The 15,794-nt window shown below is 40.3% G+C and overlaps 1 protein-coding gene across 1 annotated transcript; it reads left to right on the top strand.

Moving 5' to 3' along the window:
• The first annotated feature begins 302 nt into the window (after positions 1–302).
• Positions 303–13,334, top strand: LOC104118441 (farnesylcysteine lyase). The gene is made up of 5 exons (XM_070185591.1): positions 303–817; positions 1,780–1,953; positions 11,183–11,542; positions 11,688–11,863; positions 12,811–13,334. The coding sequence occupies exons 1-5, from the start codon at positions 335–337 to the stop codon at positions 13,076–13,078; spliced, it is 1,461 nt and encodes a 486-aa protein (XP_070041692.1). The 5' UTR covers positions 303–334; the 3' UTR covers positions 13,079–13,334.
• Positions 13,335–15,794: the final 2,460 nt, after the last annotated feature.

Genomic DNA, 15,794 nt, shown 5'->3' on the forward strand with positions numbered 1-15,794 from the left:
GACTTTTCTTTAAATTTTCACATGCGACTATCAGGTACTAAAACCTTTCGAAGCAACAAGTCAACTTCTTACTAAGGAATAGTGTGTTTGACAAAGTTTTTTTTTTTGGGTGAACAATAAAGCAGTTTTCACTAAGAGTATATCACTGTTAAAAAAAATATACTTAGAAATATTTTTTAAAAATTTGATCAAATATTAATTGTTATTCTAAAATTTAATTAGTCAAACTTTACTAAAAATATTTTTGGAAAAAAAAAGTTTTATATTTTAGAAGGTTAAACAAAGAGGCTATAAGATGCTCCATTAATTAATAACATATCAAGTAAGCAACGAAATGATGAAGAATCTCCAGTCAGCCATTAATGTTGTGGTTTTATCACTTGTACTCATCTCCACGGAATCATCTCCGACTGTCTGCATTATCGGCAGCGGAATCGGCGGCTCCTCCGTGGCGCACTTCCTGCGGAGCTATTCAAACTCCGAAATCGGCACAATCAGAATCTTCGAGCGGCACGATGCTGTCGGAGGGCGCATGGCGACGGTGACTATTTCCGGCGAGACATTCGAGGCCGGTGCCTCCATTCTTCACCCCAAGAACTACCACGCTTTGAATTACACTAAATATCTAAATCTCTCTGTCCGACCTTCTGAATCTGATTCCTCATTTGGCATTTGGGATGGACGCAAGTTCGTTTTCAAAACCTTCACATCCCAATCGAAGCTCCCTATATTCCAAAGCCTTGTGTCCTTCGCCAATTCCATCTTGTTTTTCTTTCGCTATGGCTTCTCTCTGTTTCGCATGAGGACCTTCGTTGAGGTATTCCAACTTCACTAGCAATTGTGGAACATGCCAACAGCTCCTTTTTTCCTTTTCTTATTAACTAAAAATTTGTGGAAATTTAATGAAAAACAAGATTTTTTAGTTAACTATAGTGAAAAACTGAGGCAGTGGGCAAAAGATTAGGAGAATATAGTTAGTATAGTTCTATTTTTCTGTAAGTTAGTAGTGGGATCTAAGGAGCAACTTGCGGTGTAGGTATTTAAGAGCAAACAAGGTAGTTAATTAAAGGGACCGAGGCTTTGTTAGTTGGTACAGATTTCTATGCATATCATATTTATATTTGATTGTGAATGTTGTGCTTTTGGCATTTAGGACCATGTTTTTGTGCCTTTGGTTTGTCCTGGTAACAATGTACACAGTTTGTTTTCGTTCTATAGATTTCCTTATCATAATGCCGTGCTATATTATACACTTAGTGGCGGAGCCACCTTCTTGAGAAGGGCGGTGTCGAATATGGAGTTAAGGAAAATTTTACTAAAATTTTTAGGGTAGTGTTGATAGTTATAGAAAAACTAGGGCGTAGCTGGCCGTTGCCCTCTACCTCCCGGCTCCACCACTATTACGTTCATAGATTGGACATAGTGCTTTGAAAAGAATATATATATATACCAGACATAATTTTTGGTTGTACTGTTGTGATGGCCTTGTTCATGTATAATGTTGTTTATGAACATTGTGGACACACTATAAGCTATGAGGGAATCACAGTGCTTACGATGTTGCTTCCTTCATTATGGTTCATTCCACCTATTATCATAGCGTTTACAATTTCAACTTTTTTCTTGATGGAGTCCTTCCACTCGATCTTTGACTGCATGAGCATGGTATACAGTTTAAGAAGATTCTTGGTCAAGTTCCAGCTAATTGTCAAGACATTTGCATTCTGCAGAAAGTCCTTGAGCTTCTTGTGATGTTGTGACATGGAAATTTGTTTGTAGGGCACCGTGGATAGTTTCTTGAAGTATTATAAAAGTTTTGAGTCGCGGCCAGTATTTGAGACTGTGGAAGAGATGCTTAAATGGTCCGGGCTTTACAATATGACGAAGCGAACATTGCAGGAGGAGTTACTAGATGCTGGTTTGTCTCCTCGACTCATTCAAGAACTTGTCACGGTAAGAAGAAACCTCTGTTCTACGTTCTCCATGTATGATTCCTTTCATTTTAACATGTATCCTGTTGCTACTCCTTTTTTGCTGTGCTTGAAATTGGCAGAGGTCATACCACTCAGTATGTTAGTGCTTGATGGTAACTCTTGCCTATTCTGCAGTTTATTGTCATCCTTTATTTTACAAGTGGCTTCATAAAACAAGATGAGATTAGCCTTTTAGAATATAACCAAGTTTGGTCTTGTCATCTGCATACTCTTTACACTGTCAGGTGGGTAAGGGTAAAGATGACATATCATTTTTGTTGTTTTTTGAGGTAAAGTTAACAATCATGTTGGCTATCGATACAACAATTGGACTTGTGAGAAAGTGTCTATGTCCTTAATACAGTAGATGCTAAAGTTTGTACAAGACAATGAGTTATTTTGATAAGTCAACATAATTTATTAATATGACGCCAGACTGCTGATTTTACTGAACGTGCTCACTTCAAATCTCCAAAAAGATTCAAGTAGTACAGTATGGACTGTATATTCTATTCTAAAATTACAAATGAAACACAAGAAGTCTTTTTGACCTCTAGAATGTACTTTGAGCCCTTGACGATTTCTCTTAAAAATCAACCATATGATGGACATTCCACAACTCCTTCCTAGCATCCATCTTCCTTAGTTTAGATAACCTCCATGCAATATCAAACATAGAATAAACTAGGGCCGATATATCTAAGGTAAAGTGACATACTCATTATTTGCGATTAACTAACTATTTTTAGTCTCATCCTTTTCAAGTTACTCATTGTTACTATAGTTTCCAAGCTGCACAACAGATGAAAACTATTGCTTAGCTGTCTCTATCTTCCATAAGGATCTCCATAGACCTAAACGCTACCATTGATAATTCAATCGTGATATGACTTTACTGAGAAGCTCTTCGTGGATGATCTTCTCCATTATACTTTCTCTCCATTACCAAAATTTATTATAGATTTATGTCCTCTGCAAGGAAGCATCAATTGTCTTGACATCCATCTTGTCTATGGTCTCCTTGTCCTTTGTTATCCAAAATATGCAAGAAAATTTCTTTACCAGAATTTCCCACCCAAACATTCAACCAGTACTAGATCCTGTTACCATTACCAGTTGTGTTCTTGATCAACAGTTTTCCCTCAGTCCTCTGCTACTTTGCCTATGGTGTTTTCAATGTAACTGTGAGGCTAAACCATGTGGCTTCATGACTATATGATTATAACAAGTGTGTCACGGTTGTTGAACAAGAAGCCATGAACAATAAGGCTTTGCTCCCAGTTCTAGCCTTTAGTTACTTAAATGTTTTTGACGCCATAGGCTCTCTTTATTACAAGTGAAAAGATTTACTAGCCTCTGATTGTGAAAAGCTTTTATTATGATTGTTACTCCCTTCTTCCATTTTATGTGACACTCTTTTCTTTTAAGTTTGTTCCAAAAATATTTACACCTCTCTATATTTTGAAATTGCTTAATATTCCCACTTTACGCTTAGTAACACTCTGTTGTAGGTATGGCATGACATGTTTGAAACCACAAGATCCTAAGATTATTTTTAGTATGTTACACACCCATACACTCACACATTATAGAGCTTATGTGTAAAGAGTTAATTCATTTTTAAACTCCGTTTCCAGTCAAACACCCTATATCATATATATTATCATGGGCTGCTTTCCATCATCGACCCATGACCCCTTGGACGCGCCCCGTGGCGTCCCGACAAGCCTCCCAACGCCTAGCGCCACGGTCGGCCCCGTGGTCTCGGCAGCGCCAAGTGACAAGCGCACATGCGCCTCTGTCGCCTCACCGATAATCAGTGCCAGCGCCCAGCGGCTGGCGAATGCTATCAGTGCTGCGCGCACAAACCATCATGTTGCCAACAGCGCCACACGCACAGACAGTGCCCCGCGCGCAGATCCAATGCCAAGCACCAACGTCCAGCCGCTGGCAGATCCAAATAGTGCCGCGCGCGCCCACATCAATGCGCGTGCAGACCCTGATGCTCAAGACAAAGTTGCTTCCAATGGACTTGTTTCTACCTCGTAGAAGACTAAGTCCTTTTCATTGTAATTATAGAGTAGTTTTACTTCATTCATTTTCAGTGTGCTTCTACAACTTTCATAGGTCTAGTCATGTAACTTTGGTTTATTTTTTTAAGCATTATTAAGGGGGACCAAAGCATTCAAACATTCGAGCATTCAAACAATTCTCTGTACTGGTGTCTCTCCCCCCGACACCGCATTGCATCTTGTAATAGCTTTCATCATCATCAATACAATCATCAGCTTTCATCATCAATTGCTCATTTTCCGCTGCTCAATTGCTCACGATATTAGTTTTCCCGTGCAGCACTGACAATCTAGTCTAGCGTACGGCGAGGACCTCAGTTGGCGCATAGCAACCGCACTGACATCGGTTGCTTAGCCTTACGTCGCCCTTCCAAGGAACTTCAGGAAGGCGCCGCGTAACAGTTGGTATCAGAGCATAGGCTCGACATCGGACGAGGGAACTCATTGCCATCATCATCACCATTTCTGACTATGGTGAATTATGGGGATCGCATCGCGACCCTTCAAGAGACGGTTGACGAATTATGGCCCATCGTGGATACGTTGCCTGATCTAAAAACCAGCCTAGTGCAAAGGTTGGACGACCTGGACCGCAGAATGCGGCAGGCCGAAGTTGACATAGCAAACATCAGTCGCGACTTTGAGTAAGACCGGCAAACGACAGCTGTCGAGGCAACCGAAATTCATGGCAAATTCGAGGACCTCCAACAGGAGCGTGCCGAGGATTTAGCCCATCGGGAACTAGAGGCAGACAGACTGACCGCCATGCAACAAACCATAGACAACTTGACAGGCCAGCTCAATGTTGTCAATGCTGCTTTACAAAGCCTACTTCGAGGAGGCGGAAACCAATTTGGGGGTGGTGTGAACCTCGCCCCCATGCCACAAAAGCTGAAAATTCCGGAGCCAAAGCCATACAACGGAGCCCGGGACGCTAAAGAAGTGGAAAACTTCATCTTCGACATCGAACAATACTTCGATGCCGTAGGACAATTGGAAGAATCCAAAAAGGTAGCAACTGCTGCTATGTATCTTCAAGGCGATGCAAAACTCTGGTGGCGAGTCAAATACGAAGCCATCAAGGCCGGTGAAGATACTCTCAACACATGGGCAGAACTGAAGGCAACCATACGCCTGCAGTTCTTCCCCAAAAACGTGGAATACAATGCACGGAGAAAGTTGCGTGAACTCCGCCACACCAAGTCGGTGCAGGACTACGTGCGTGAATTCTCCGCACTCATGCTAAACATACGGGATATGGGGGACAAAGACAAACTGTTCGCATTCATAGAAGGTTTGAAACCTCATGCTCGTATGGAGCTGCAAAGACAAAGGGCGGATACCCTGCCCAAGGCCATTCAAGTTGCAGAGTGCCTTGGGGATTATCAGTTGGAAACTCAGAAGGATAGGCCCCAACCGCCTGTCCGAGGGGGATACAACGGGAGCCAACCTAGCAACGGTGGCCCCAACAGAAACAGAGGAGATCGAGGTGCATCCAAATCTAAGACTCCTTCCTCAAGCAGCAACAGTGCTGCATCAGTCAACAACCATAAGGGGAGAAAGCCCCCATCAGAATGCCGTCATTGCGGCGGGGAACATTGGAACAATCAATGCCCCAATACACAAATCAATGCTCAACAAACTGTTGACGATGATGAGTCAGATCAGGACGGCTCAGTCGGCGCAAAACAAGTAGGTGCCTTCAACGCATTTGTTGGCTCCATTCATGATACCTTGGCGGGAACCAGTGCTGGCAACCCCAAGAAGAACGCATGCCCAATCGACAAGAAAGGGAAAGGAAAGGCGGATGTGAGGCCTCCCACAACACAAAAGAGGACCTTAATGTTCGTCGACATGAAAGTAAATGGCAGACCTATTCGTGCATTGAAAGACACGGGTGCTAGCCACAACTACCTGGCCTCAACTCAGGTGCAACGCCTCGGTCTAGCAGTGCAAAAATGCAAGGGTCGTGTCAAGGCTATCAACTCTCCATCTCAGCCAGTGAGTGGAATAGCCAAAGAAGTGCCAATGAAGCTTGGCCCATACAAAGGAATATTCGACCTACGCATAGCTATCATCGATGACTATGAATTGATAGTGGGATTGGAATTCCTCAGGCAGACCAACACCATCCCGGTGCCATATGCCAACATGTTCCTAATGATGGGAGACAACGGGGCCAAACCCCGCACCATATCATGCATACCCATAAAGATGGCCGCTGGAAACATCTCGGCCATGCAGTCAAAGAAGGGAACCAACAGACCTGAACCTACGGTTCCGGCTACCCTCAACATCATCAAACAAACATCAGATCATCGGCGATCATCGGCGTCCAACAGCTCATGGCGCCCCTCATCGTGTGAAGATTTGTCAAGCATTCCAAAAGGACAAGTCGGATCACTCAGCACAAGCGGGACTCTTGGAGCCGCTACCTGTCCCACATAGACCTTGGGAAAAATTTCCCTGAATTTCATCACACGATTACCCAAGGTCGGAAATCATGCAACCATCATGGTGGTAGTAGACCAATTTTTCAAGTATGCTACCTTCATCGCAGCCCCACAGAACATATCGGCAGAAGATACAGCTCGACTCTTCTTCTCTCATGTTGTCAAACTTTGGGGCATGCCCAATAACATCATTAGTGACTGCGACCCACGCTTCATTAGCAAATTTTGGACCCAACTCTTCAGTTGCCTCGGATCCAAATTGAGTCATAACTCAAACTTCCATCAACAAGCAGATGGCCAGACAGACCGGTTCAATGACATGCTGGAGGAATATCTCCGCCAATTTGCAACCGGGTCACAAACACATTGGGTGAAGCTTCTGGATGCTGCTCAGTTGTGTTTCAATTCACAAAAGTGCGCCCATACAAACAAAAGAGCTTTTGAAATTGTTACCGGACAACAACCGCTACTCCCACATAATGTGAATGCACCAAACATGCCAACATCTCCTCGAGCTGCCAGTTTCTCGACAGAATGGGAGCAAACTTTGAAGATAGTGCGGAGCTATCTTGTCAAAGCCCAAGAGAGGGCAATGAGGTATGCCGAACAAAACCTTCATTTTGCCCAACATCAAGCAGGGGACAAAGTGATGGTGAGAACCCCAAAGCGGAACTTGTTTGCAAAGAGGACCCAAGATCCTCGCCTATTGCAAAAATACATCGGACCCTTTTCCATTGAAAGGCGCATCGGAAAATCCACATACCAGCTAAACACATCAGCCTGGTAGAAAATCCATCCAGTCTTCCATGTCAGCCGCCTCAGGCCATTTCAGAAATACATGGAAGATCATTCAGAAAGCCACCTCACAACACCGAGGGGAACAGACCTCCCAGCCAACAAGAGCCTGACCAATCATCATCATCCGGCAGGTAAGGCTCCGAGGACGTCGCCAACTCAGGTGGGGGAGAATGTCATGGGCTGCTTTCCATCATTGACCCATGACCCCTTGGACGCGCCCCGTGGCGTCCTGGCAAGCCTCCTAACGCCTAGCGCCACGGTCGACCCCGTGGTCTCGGCAATGCCAAGTGACAAGCGCGCATGCGCCTCTGTCACCCCACCGATAATCAGTGCCAGCGCCCAGTGGCTGGCGAATGCCATCAGTGCCGCGCGCACAAACCATCATGTTGCCAACAACGCCGCACGCACAGACAGTGCCTCGCGCGCAGATCCAATGCCAAGCACCAGCGCCCAGCCGCTGTCAGATCCAACTAGTGCCGCGCGCGCAGACCCTGATGCTCAAGACAAAGTTGCTGCCATCGGACTTGCTTCCACCTTGTAGAAGACTAAGTCCTTTTCATTGTAATTATAGAGTAGTTTTACTTCATTCATTTTCAGTGTGCTTCTACAGCTTTCTTAGGTCAACTCATGTAACTTTGGTTTATTTTTTTAAGCATTATTAAGGGGGACCAAAGCATTCAAACATTCAAGCATTCAAACAATTCTCTGTACTGGTGTCTCTCCCCCCCGACACACACCGCATTTTCATCATCAATTGCTCACGACATTGGTTTTCCCGTACGACACTAACAATCTAGTCTAGCGTACGGAGGGGACCTCAGTTGGCGCATAGCAACCGCACTGACATCGGTTGCTTAGCCTTACGTCGCCCTTCCAAGGAACTTCAGGAAGGCGCCGCGTAACAATATATATGTTGGTTAGCTTATGTGTCAAAAGTCTTTTTTCTTTCGGAAACCCCCTTTTAGTCAAACATCAAGACATAAAATGAAACAGAGGTAGTATATGGTCGGAGAATATCTTCAAATTGGTTGGTGATCATTTTGGAGGTTTTCTGGGTATTGATGAAGATACAAGAAATAGGCACCATCTGAAATGGGTGAGAATATGCGTGAAAAGTTCCGATACATCTTTTCTGGCAACGGTGGAATTGATTGTGCAGGATCTTATCTTCAGAATACCTCTATGGGTAGGATCTGGTTTGTGGGTGGAAGAATGTAATCGGAAAAGTAACAGAGAAGGTGATCGGAGTAAGGAGGGTGACCATCGAACTTTGGCCCAGAACTCGAACAGTCGCATTAATGAGATGAACTTGGCGCCGTCGAGTTCCAAGATGAAAGAAGTACAGGGAGTGGATACGCGTGATATAAGCGTGCCAAGAATATTTAATAACCTAAATTTGAGTTTAGGGAGAGGTGACGTGCCACTTAAAGGAAAGGGTAAGATGTCCTTTTGTAACCCTAGGCCCTCCACTAATTCTAAAACAAAGAATTCTGGGAGAGATTTTGGGCAAAAGGCTTTCAATAACAAATCTTTGAAGGGAGGCCCAAAAGATGCAAATAAAGGAAGGGGTTTTAAACCAAAAATGGGCCAAAAAGTCTTTATAGACCAAAAGTGGCCAACCCATGTATTACTTACGCATCTGGAGATCCAAAACTGTCAAATTCCTTTGACCCACTGCTTGTCGAAGTAGAGGCGAACAAAGAGAAGATAATTTCCCTGGAGGAGAAGGATTTGGAGGACGTACAGTCACAAGAAGATACAAATGAGAGTCTATGGGCTATTGAAATGGCAAAAGAAGCAGATGGAAATTTGGAAGACGATTCGAGCAGAGAAGATACAACTTACAATTCAGATAGGGAGATGGAGAGCATGCTAAGGGGGTATTCAGATAATGATTTCGAGGAAGTCCCACAAGAATTTCACCTTCACATTACAAGTGAAGATGAGATGGAAATCACAACAGCCCAATAGATACTAATGCTTCCATGGCAGGAAAGGGAGAACTTAAACATGCAAGAGAGATTAAACCAGATTGAAGCATCCAGATGGGTAAAACGACACATGACAAGGCAAGCAATTGGGAGTGAATTCAACAGAAAGAAAAATTGCTAGAAGGCCAAAGAAATGTGATTCTTCTCTTAGCAAAATTGCTTCTCCTGGAAAAAAAGTGTGAGAGAAAAGAAGCTATTAGAGTTTGGGGTTAAATTTAAAGGGGAGTCCAGTGTTGGTGGGGAAAATGGTGGCAGAGGTAAGGATAGGAGGGTTCTATCTATTTCAAAATGAAGCTGAGAATTATTTGTTGGAATTTTAGGGGTATGAATGATAGTGGGAAAAGAAAATTGATTGATTTGCTTTTAAGGAGATGGAACGCGGACGTTGTTTGTCTATTTGAAACAAAAATGAGTGGTCTCAGGCAGGATGATATAATGCAAGTAGGGGGGTCTAGGTGGAGTGAATGTGTAGAATTGGAGGCTCAAGGCAATAGTGGGGGAATTGTGGTGTATTGGGGTAAAAGGAGATGGAGTTGCATGGACAAATATGTGGGACATCATTCTATTACTACTTTCTTGCAAGAGGAAAACTCCGGTTTTCAGTGCACTTTCACAGGGGTCTATGCACCTTGTGACAGGAAGGTGAGGAGAGTTGGCTGCAATTTATGGTTTGACCTTACAACCTTGGGTAATTGGAGGGGACTTCAATGCTGTCAGATTTGAAGAAGAGAAGAAAGGTAATGCTAGAAACTACAGAGCTATGAGGGAATTTTCCAAAATCATTAATGAGCTATCATTGCTAGATCCACCACTTCATGGAGGCTCCTTCACTTGGTTCAGAGGGGAGAATAATCAAAGTGCTTCCAGAATAGATAGGTTTCTATTTTCAGAAAGTTGGGATGAGTAGTTTATACTTATAAAACAAAGGTTACTGCCCAGGGTGACCTCAGATCACTATCCTATTTTATTGGAGTGTGGTGATTGGACTAAGGGAAAAGGCTGTTTCAAATTTAAAGACATGCGGCTGGAACATAAGAATTTCACCGAGTTGGTGGATAATTGGTGGAATTCTTACCATATACAAGGCAGGCAAAAAGACTGAAGTTGCTAAAAGAAGATTTTAAAAAATGGAACAAAGAAGTCTTTGGTAATCTGGAAGAAAGGAAGGTCAAAGCTTTGTCACAATTGGAAGCTTTGGACCAAGAAGTACAACTGGACTGATCACGCCCAACTATGCCTCCTAAGAGGTCTAGCGGTCGTTGGAAATATAATCCGGTTTACAAGTCCGTAGTTGAATCCCACATGGAATTAACCTACTAATTATAACCACTAGTTTCGCACGAATTCAAGTAATCAACCTTCAGAAATATTAAATAACGATTTGAATGTTTACTAACTAAGATCAAAGTAATTAAAATGCAGTAATTCATCGGCCAAGCACATGAAAATTCTTATTATAATGGGTGACAGTGACTTAGTTGATTGATTCATATGGTTACAGGTCTTTTAGATTAACTGACCGTCCTCATGATATGCTTGGGTTAAGATGCCTCAATATGTACATCTTATGCATGTGTACTGGTAAAATAGAAGGTTATTTTTAATAGGAAAGATGAGGTGTGTATTAGTAAAATAGGAGATTTTTTTAGAGGATGAGATAGGAACCATGGGCGAGTTTTTTCATTAGATGAAGAGAGATTTATTCAGAAATTCTCAAATATCTGAATTTTTCTGCTTCAGCAAACTTGATGCTGCTTCAAGATTGAAGCAGAATTTTAACCTTTTGATCAATTTAAAAATGGCAGGCACAATATAAAGTTTGAATTTGGATCTGAAATAATCGAAATACAGCATTTTTTTTGTTTTTTTATCAACAAGGTTTCTTGCCCTTGTAGGTTATCACAAGAATCAATTATGGGCAAAGTGTCAGCATCAGTGGACTTGCCGGTGCTGTATCTTTGGCTGGAAGCACAGAAGGCTTATGGTCAGTTGAAGGAGGGAATCAGCAAATGGCTGCTCAATTGATCAATCATTCAGATGTCAAATTGCACCTTAATGAAGAAGTAAAGTCAGTTTCTTTCCTGGGGGGAAATTATCAACTCAATACCATGAAAGGAAAGATTTACCCATGTGGAATAACAGTGGTTGCCACACCTTTAGATGAGCTGAAAATTCACTTTCTTCCAGAAATTTCAATACCTGAGAGGAAATTACAGCACACATATACAACTTTTGTTAGAGGTCTATTAAATCCTGTGAGCACTCCATCTCATGATTTGTTTGTTCTTCACTACAGATACAAAAATTACTCAAAATAGAATCTCATTATGCTTTCAAAAATTACTAAAAAGGAAAGCGCTAGTGTTATTCTCCACTAATTGGGATGGTTTTCTCTGCAAGGCTTATTTGGCTTTAGGTTCCATATCAGATATTCCACAACTGGTGGGCACTGTCGAGACACCTGATGTTCCTTTTTCAAGCATCTCAGTTATTAAGCAGCATAAGGACAATGATATGACATACAAGGTGTTTTCTCGAAGATCTCTTGATGATGCTTTATTAGATCAGATCTTCAGGTATAATCTTATATGGCTAGCTATTTCATCTTTTATCAGAAGTAACTGCATTTGAATCCTTTCATCTACATAAGTTGTTTCTCTATAAGCTAAAAATTTGTGTACCATGCAAAATAGCCATTGAGTTCTTCTGATGCAGCCATTGGAGTAGCTGATCATCTAGTTTGACTCCTTGGGTACTTGTACTAGTGATGTATGTGAGATTTACCAAAAAACTAGTGACGCATGTGAGATTGAGCTTTATAAAAAAAACTAGCGACGCATGTGAGATTGATCAATGATATGTTAGGGTTTGAATTTCTTTGATTCCGTGGTTATTAGATTCTTACAAGGAACTATTGCCTAATCAATTCTCCCAGCTATTGGTTAAATGTTAACTATCATGACTTAGATAATCCCATTGCCATGGAAACAGTTGACCAATCTCAAAATCATTTGTCTAATTCCAACCAAGTACATCAGCCAATGTTACTTTAGGCTCCATCACCAAAAGAAAACTAGGAGAAAAGATAAAAGACTACATAATTCATGTGATTCTTTTATGCATGGAGGATTTATAGAATTATGTACTCTTTTTTCTGTGTACTCTTGGAGAAGTCAAGAGGCATATTATTATGACTTCTGGATCGAAGATTCTTAGGTGGCATGGTGAAAGTTTATCTTGTAACCATTATGATGAGTTACGTAATATTGCTGCTATGATTGCGGGACTGTACAAGCATCATGGATATCGTACAAGTGATGTTTCTTTTGAAAAGGGGCTCATGGCTCAAATTGTCCTTTTATTATGTAGTGCCTTTGTCTTATTAAACCAGTTTTTTACTCCTGGGTTTGAGTCACGTTGGAGGGTAAGTGTGGAAACACTATAGATCCTCCTAATTTGGGAGGCGTTTAAAAGAAAAATAAAATTGATTACAGGCTGAGCGTTTGCATTTTTGTGTTTGCAGTGTCAGAAATGAGACAGTCCGGATAGACTGGGCTGCATACCCGCACTATCATGCTCCTGAGGTATTTGCACCCTTTATCTTGGATGGTCAGCACTTGTACTATGTGAATGCTTTTGAAAATGCAGCTAGCACCATGGAAACTAGTGCTGTTGCTGGTGAAAATATCGCAAGGCTGATTCTTTCCAGACTTACTGGCCAAAAACACTTGAGTTCAGTGAAATTGGAAAGCTTTGGTGATGATGCATATGATGTGCATGCAGACTTGTGAGTCGAAATCACTTGCCTTTCTCCATACATGTAGAATATGCCAGAGTTTTCAGGTGTTGAGTGCCTAAATTTTTTACTTGCTATACAGCTGTGGTGTATCCACGTCCTAATAAGTTCAGCTGTGAAGTATATGGTTCTTTATTCTCCCTTTCTTTATCCCGATGTGGATAAAATGATATACAGACCACGTTTTTCATATATTACATACATCACACTAGATAGATATCATATTCATGGAATAAGATTCACTTTCAAGATGCCTTGGTGGCGAAATGGTAGATGCACCTTCCAGTACGGCTACCTTGTTACGACTTCACTCCAGTCACTTGTCCTGCCTTCGGCATCCCCCTCCTTGTGGTTAAGTGAATGACTTCAGGCATAGTTAGCTTCCATAGTGTGACGGGCGGTGTGTACAAGGCCCCGAATAGATTGCCAGTGTAAGCCGGAGGAAGGTGAGGATGACATCACGTCATCATGCCCCTTATGCCCTGGGCGACACACGTGCTACAATAGCCGGGAGAAATGGCCTCGCGGGATCCATGTTTCTATGACATGAGCACGAACTTAATGAGAAACCAAAGATTGATTGATTGCAACTTCTAATTGGTAAAAGCTTAGGGTACTCTCTACTGAACTGGGGAGAAAAAAAACATTGTATTTATTAGAAATCATAGTTCAAGCTTTGGTGGGTGAAAAAATTTACATAAATTTCCTTATAAAAAAAGAAAAAAGTCTACATAAATTATAGCGAGGTAAAAGTACTTTTATTCGGGGGCGTAACTAAACTTGAATGCTCTTTAGGTTGTACTAGGGATGCTTATCGGGCGATCAATTGGATATTTGCGTTTAACAGTTCGGCTTATCGATTACTGGCTTTTACATGTACTAATCTGCTATCCAATCGGTAAGATATCGGTTGGTTTGGTATAACATTAGATGTCGGTTATTGGTTGGTTTATCGTCTAGAAAGTGGCCGGTAAAATATATGCTAAAAAATCATTTTGGACGGGATCACCTCAATGAAGATGACTCACAACTGTATTTTGCCAGAATTAGCCATGGAAACACCAAAGAGTTTATGTAGAGATTATTTTCGACTTTGCCGATTTCTCAAAGGAAAGAGGAAAGAAAACGAGAAATAAACACACTAACATTTTTTTCTTTTCCTCTAGCTCTATTTAAAGTATAATACTTATTCTTAGGGTACGCGTGTTGCTCGTTTCACTGGCCTCAATAAGTTGTTTTTTTTCAAAAAACTTCATAGACATTATATTATAAATTGCATAACAAAATATTGATATTATAAGAATTGAGAAGATAATATTCATACAAAAGAATCATATATAGAAACATGATATGCTTTCAATCTCAATTATGATTAATTCAAAGCTTCAATCGCACCTCAAAGAAGAACTAGTGATATATCTTCTAATTTTTATTTTTAAAATTAGTACTTTAATTGAATAAATATCTTAACTAAAAGGTTTAAAATCGAAGTGCTTTGATAAACCCTAGAGAAATTGCTTGCGATCTGATTGCCTTTATTAAAGACCTATATTAGTATTAGAGGTGTACTTAGTCAGGCTGGTTTGATTTTTATTTAATACAAAGACTTGAAATAAAAACTTGCTTCATCATTCCTTACCTGTTTAAAATAAGAAACTCAAAAAGATTCAAAAGAAGTCTGAATATTAGACAAGTAATTTAATAATTATACTTTTAGTTGATTTTAAAATCTTAAATATTAAAAAATAATTTTAAATATTATATATTTTTCAATATTAAATCTATTTTTAAATAAAATAAAATTATTTTCAAATTATAAAGATACTTTTAACAATTCCTGACGTAAACAAATAAATAAAAAAAAAACAGTTGCCTAGATGGTAATAGTTCAAATAGAGAAGGACTTAATAGACAAAATGTTAATTGATTTCAACCTTTTAATTTAGTTATATTGCATAATTCAAATAAGGAAAGGATTTATGTAAGGTAATAATTTTAAAGTCCTATTTAGTTTACCTAGTAATATAACCTAACTCTAACAAATTTATATTAGGAATGTATAATACTTGCAAATTGTTCTGAAACCCCAAGATATTTGTTACCAACTATCATCTCTTCTATTACCTAGAATAATATATATATGGCAAGTAGCTTTGCATAATTTTAAGATCATCACCTTGTCTGATATATGTGTATTCATCTATATTGGAACTTCCTTTAAAGAGTTCTAATATTAATTTACTTCAAATTCTTGTATATTAGATATTTTTAAAAGACTACCACTCATACAGGCCAAATAATGAAAAGGGGAATATTTAATATTAGGACATTCTACCTAGTTCAATAAGGTAAAATTAATGATCAAATTTTTAATTGATTGCAGTGTCCGAAATATTAGGAAGCTAACCTAAATTATAATTTTATCTAATATAAGCGAACAACATTTCGCTAATATAAAAAGAGTAATAGATATTGATATAGATAAATATAAAAAGAGTGGGGGAGGGGGAGAGATTATTCAGCAACGCAACATGAATACCTATGAAGCCTTCAGGGTTTCTATAGATACTTTATATACATAGATACTGTTGGGCTTTTAAGCTTGGTGTAGCTTAAAGAGGGTGAATGGAAAATTGATGGAAAATAAAGTATTTGAGTTTTCCTTCTTGGCAAAGGGACATTGTCCCATATTGGAGGAAGAAAAAGTTTTT

The sequence above is a fragment of the Nicotiana tomentosiformis genome, chromosome 9 (genome assembly GCF_000390325.3).
Source record: "Nicotiana tomentosiformis chromosome 9, ASM39032v3, whole genome shotgun sequence".
In the NCBI taxonomy this organism is placed as follows: Eukaryota; Viridiplantae; Streptophyta; class Magnoliopsida; order Solanales; family Solanaceae; genus Nicotiana; species Nicotiana tomentosiformis.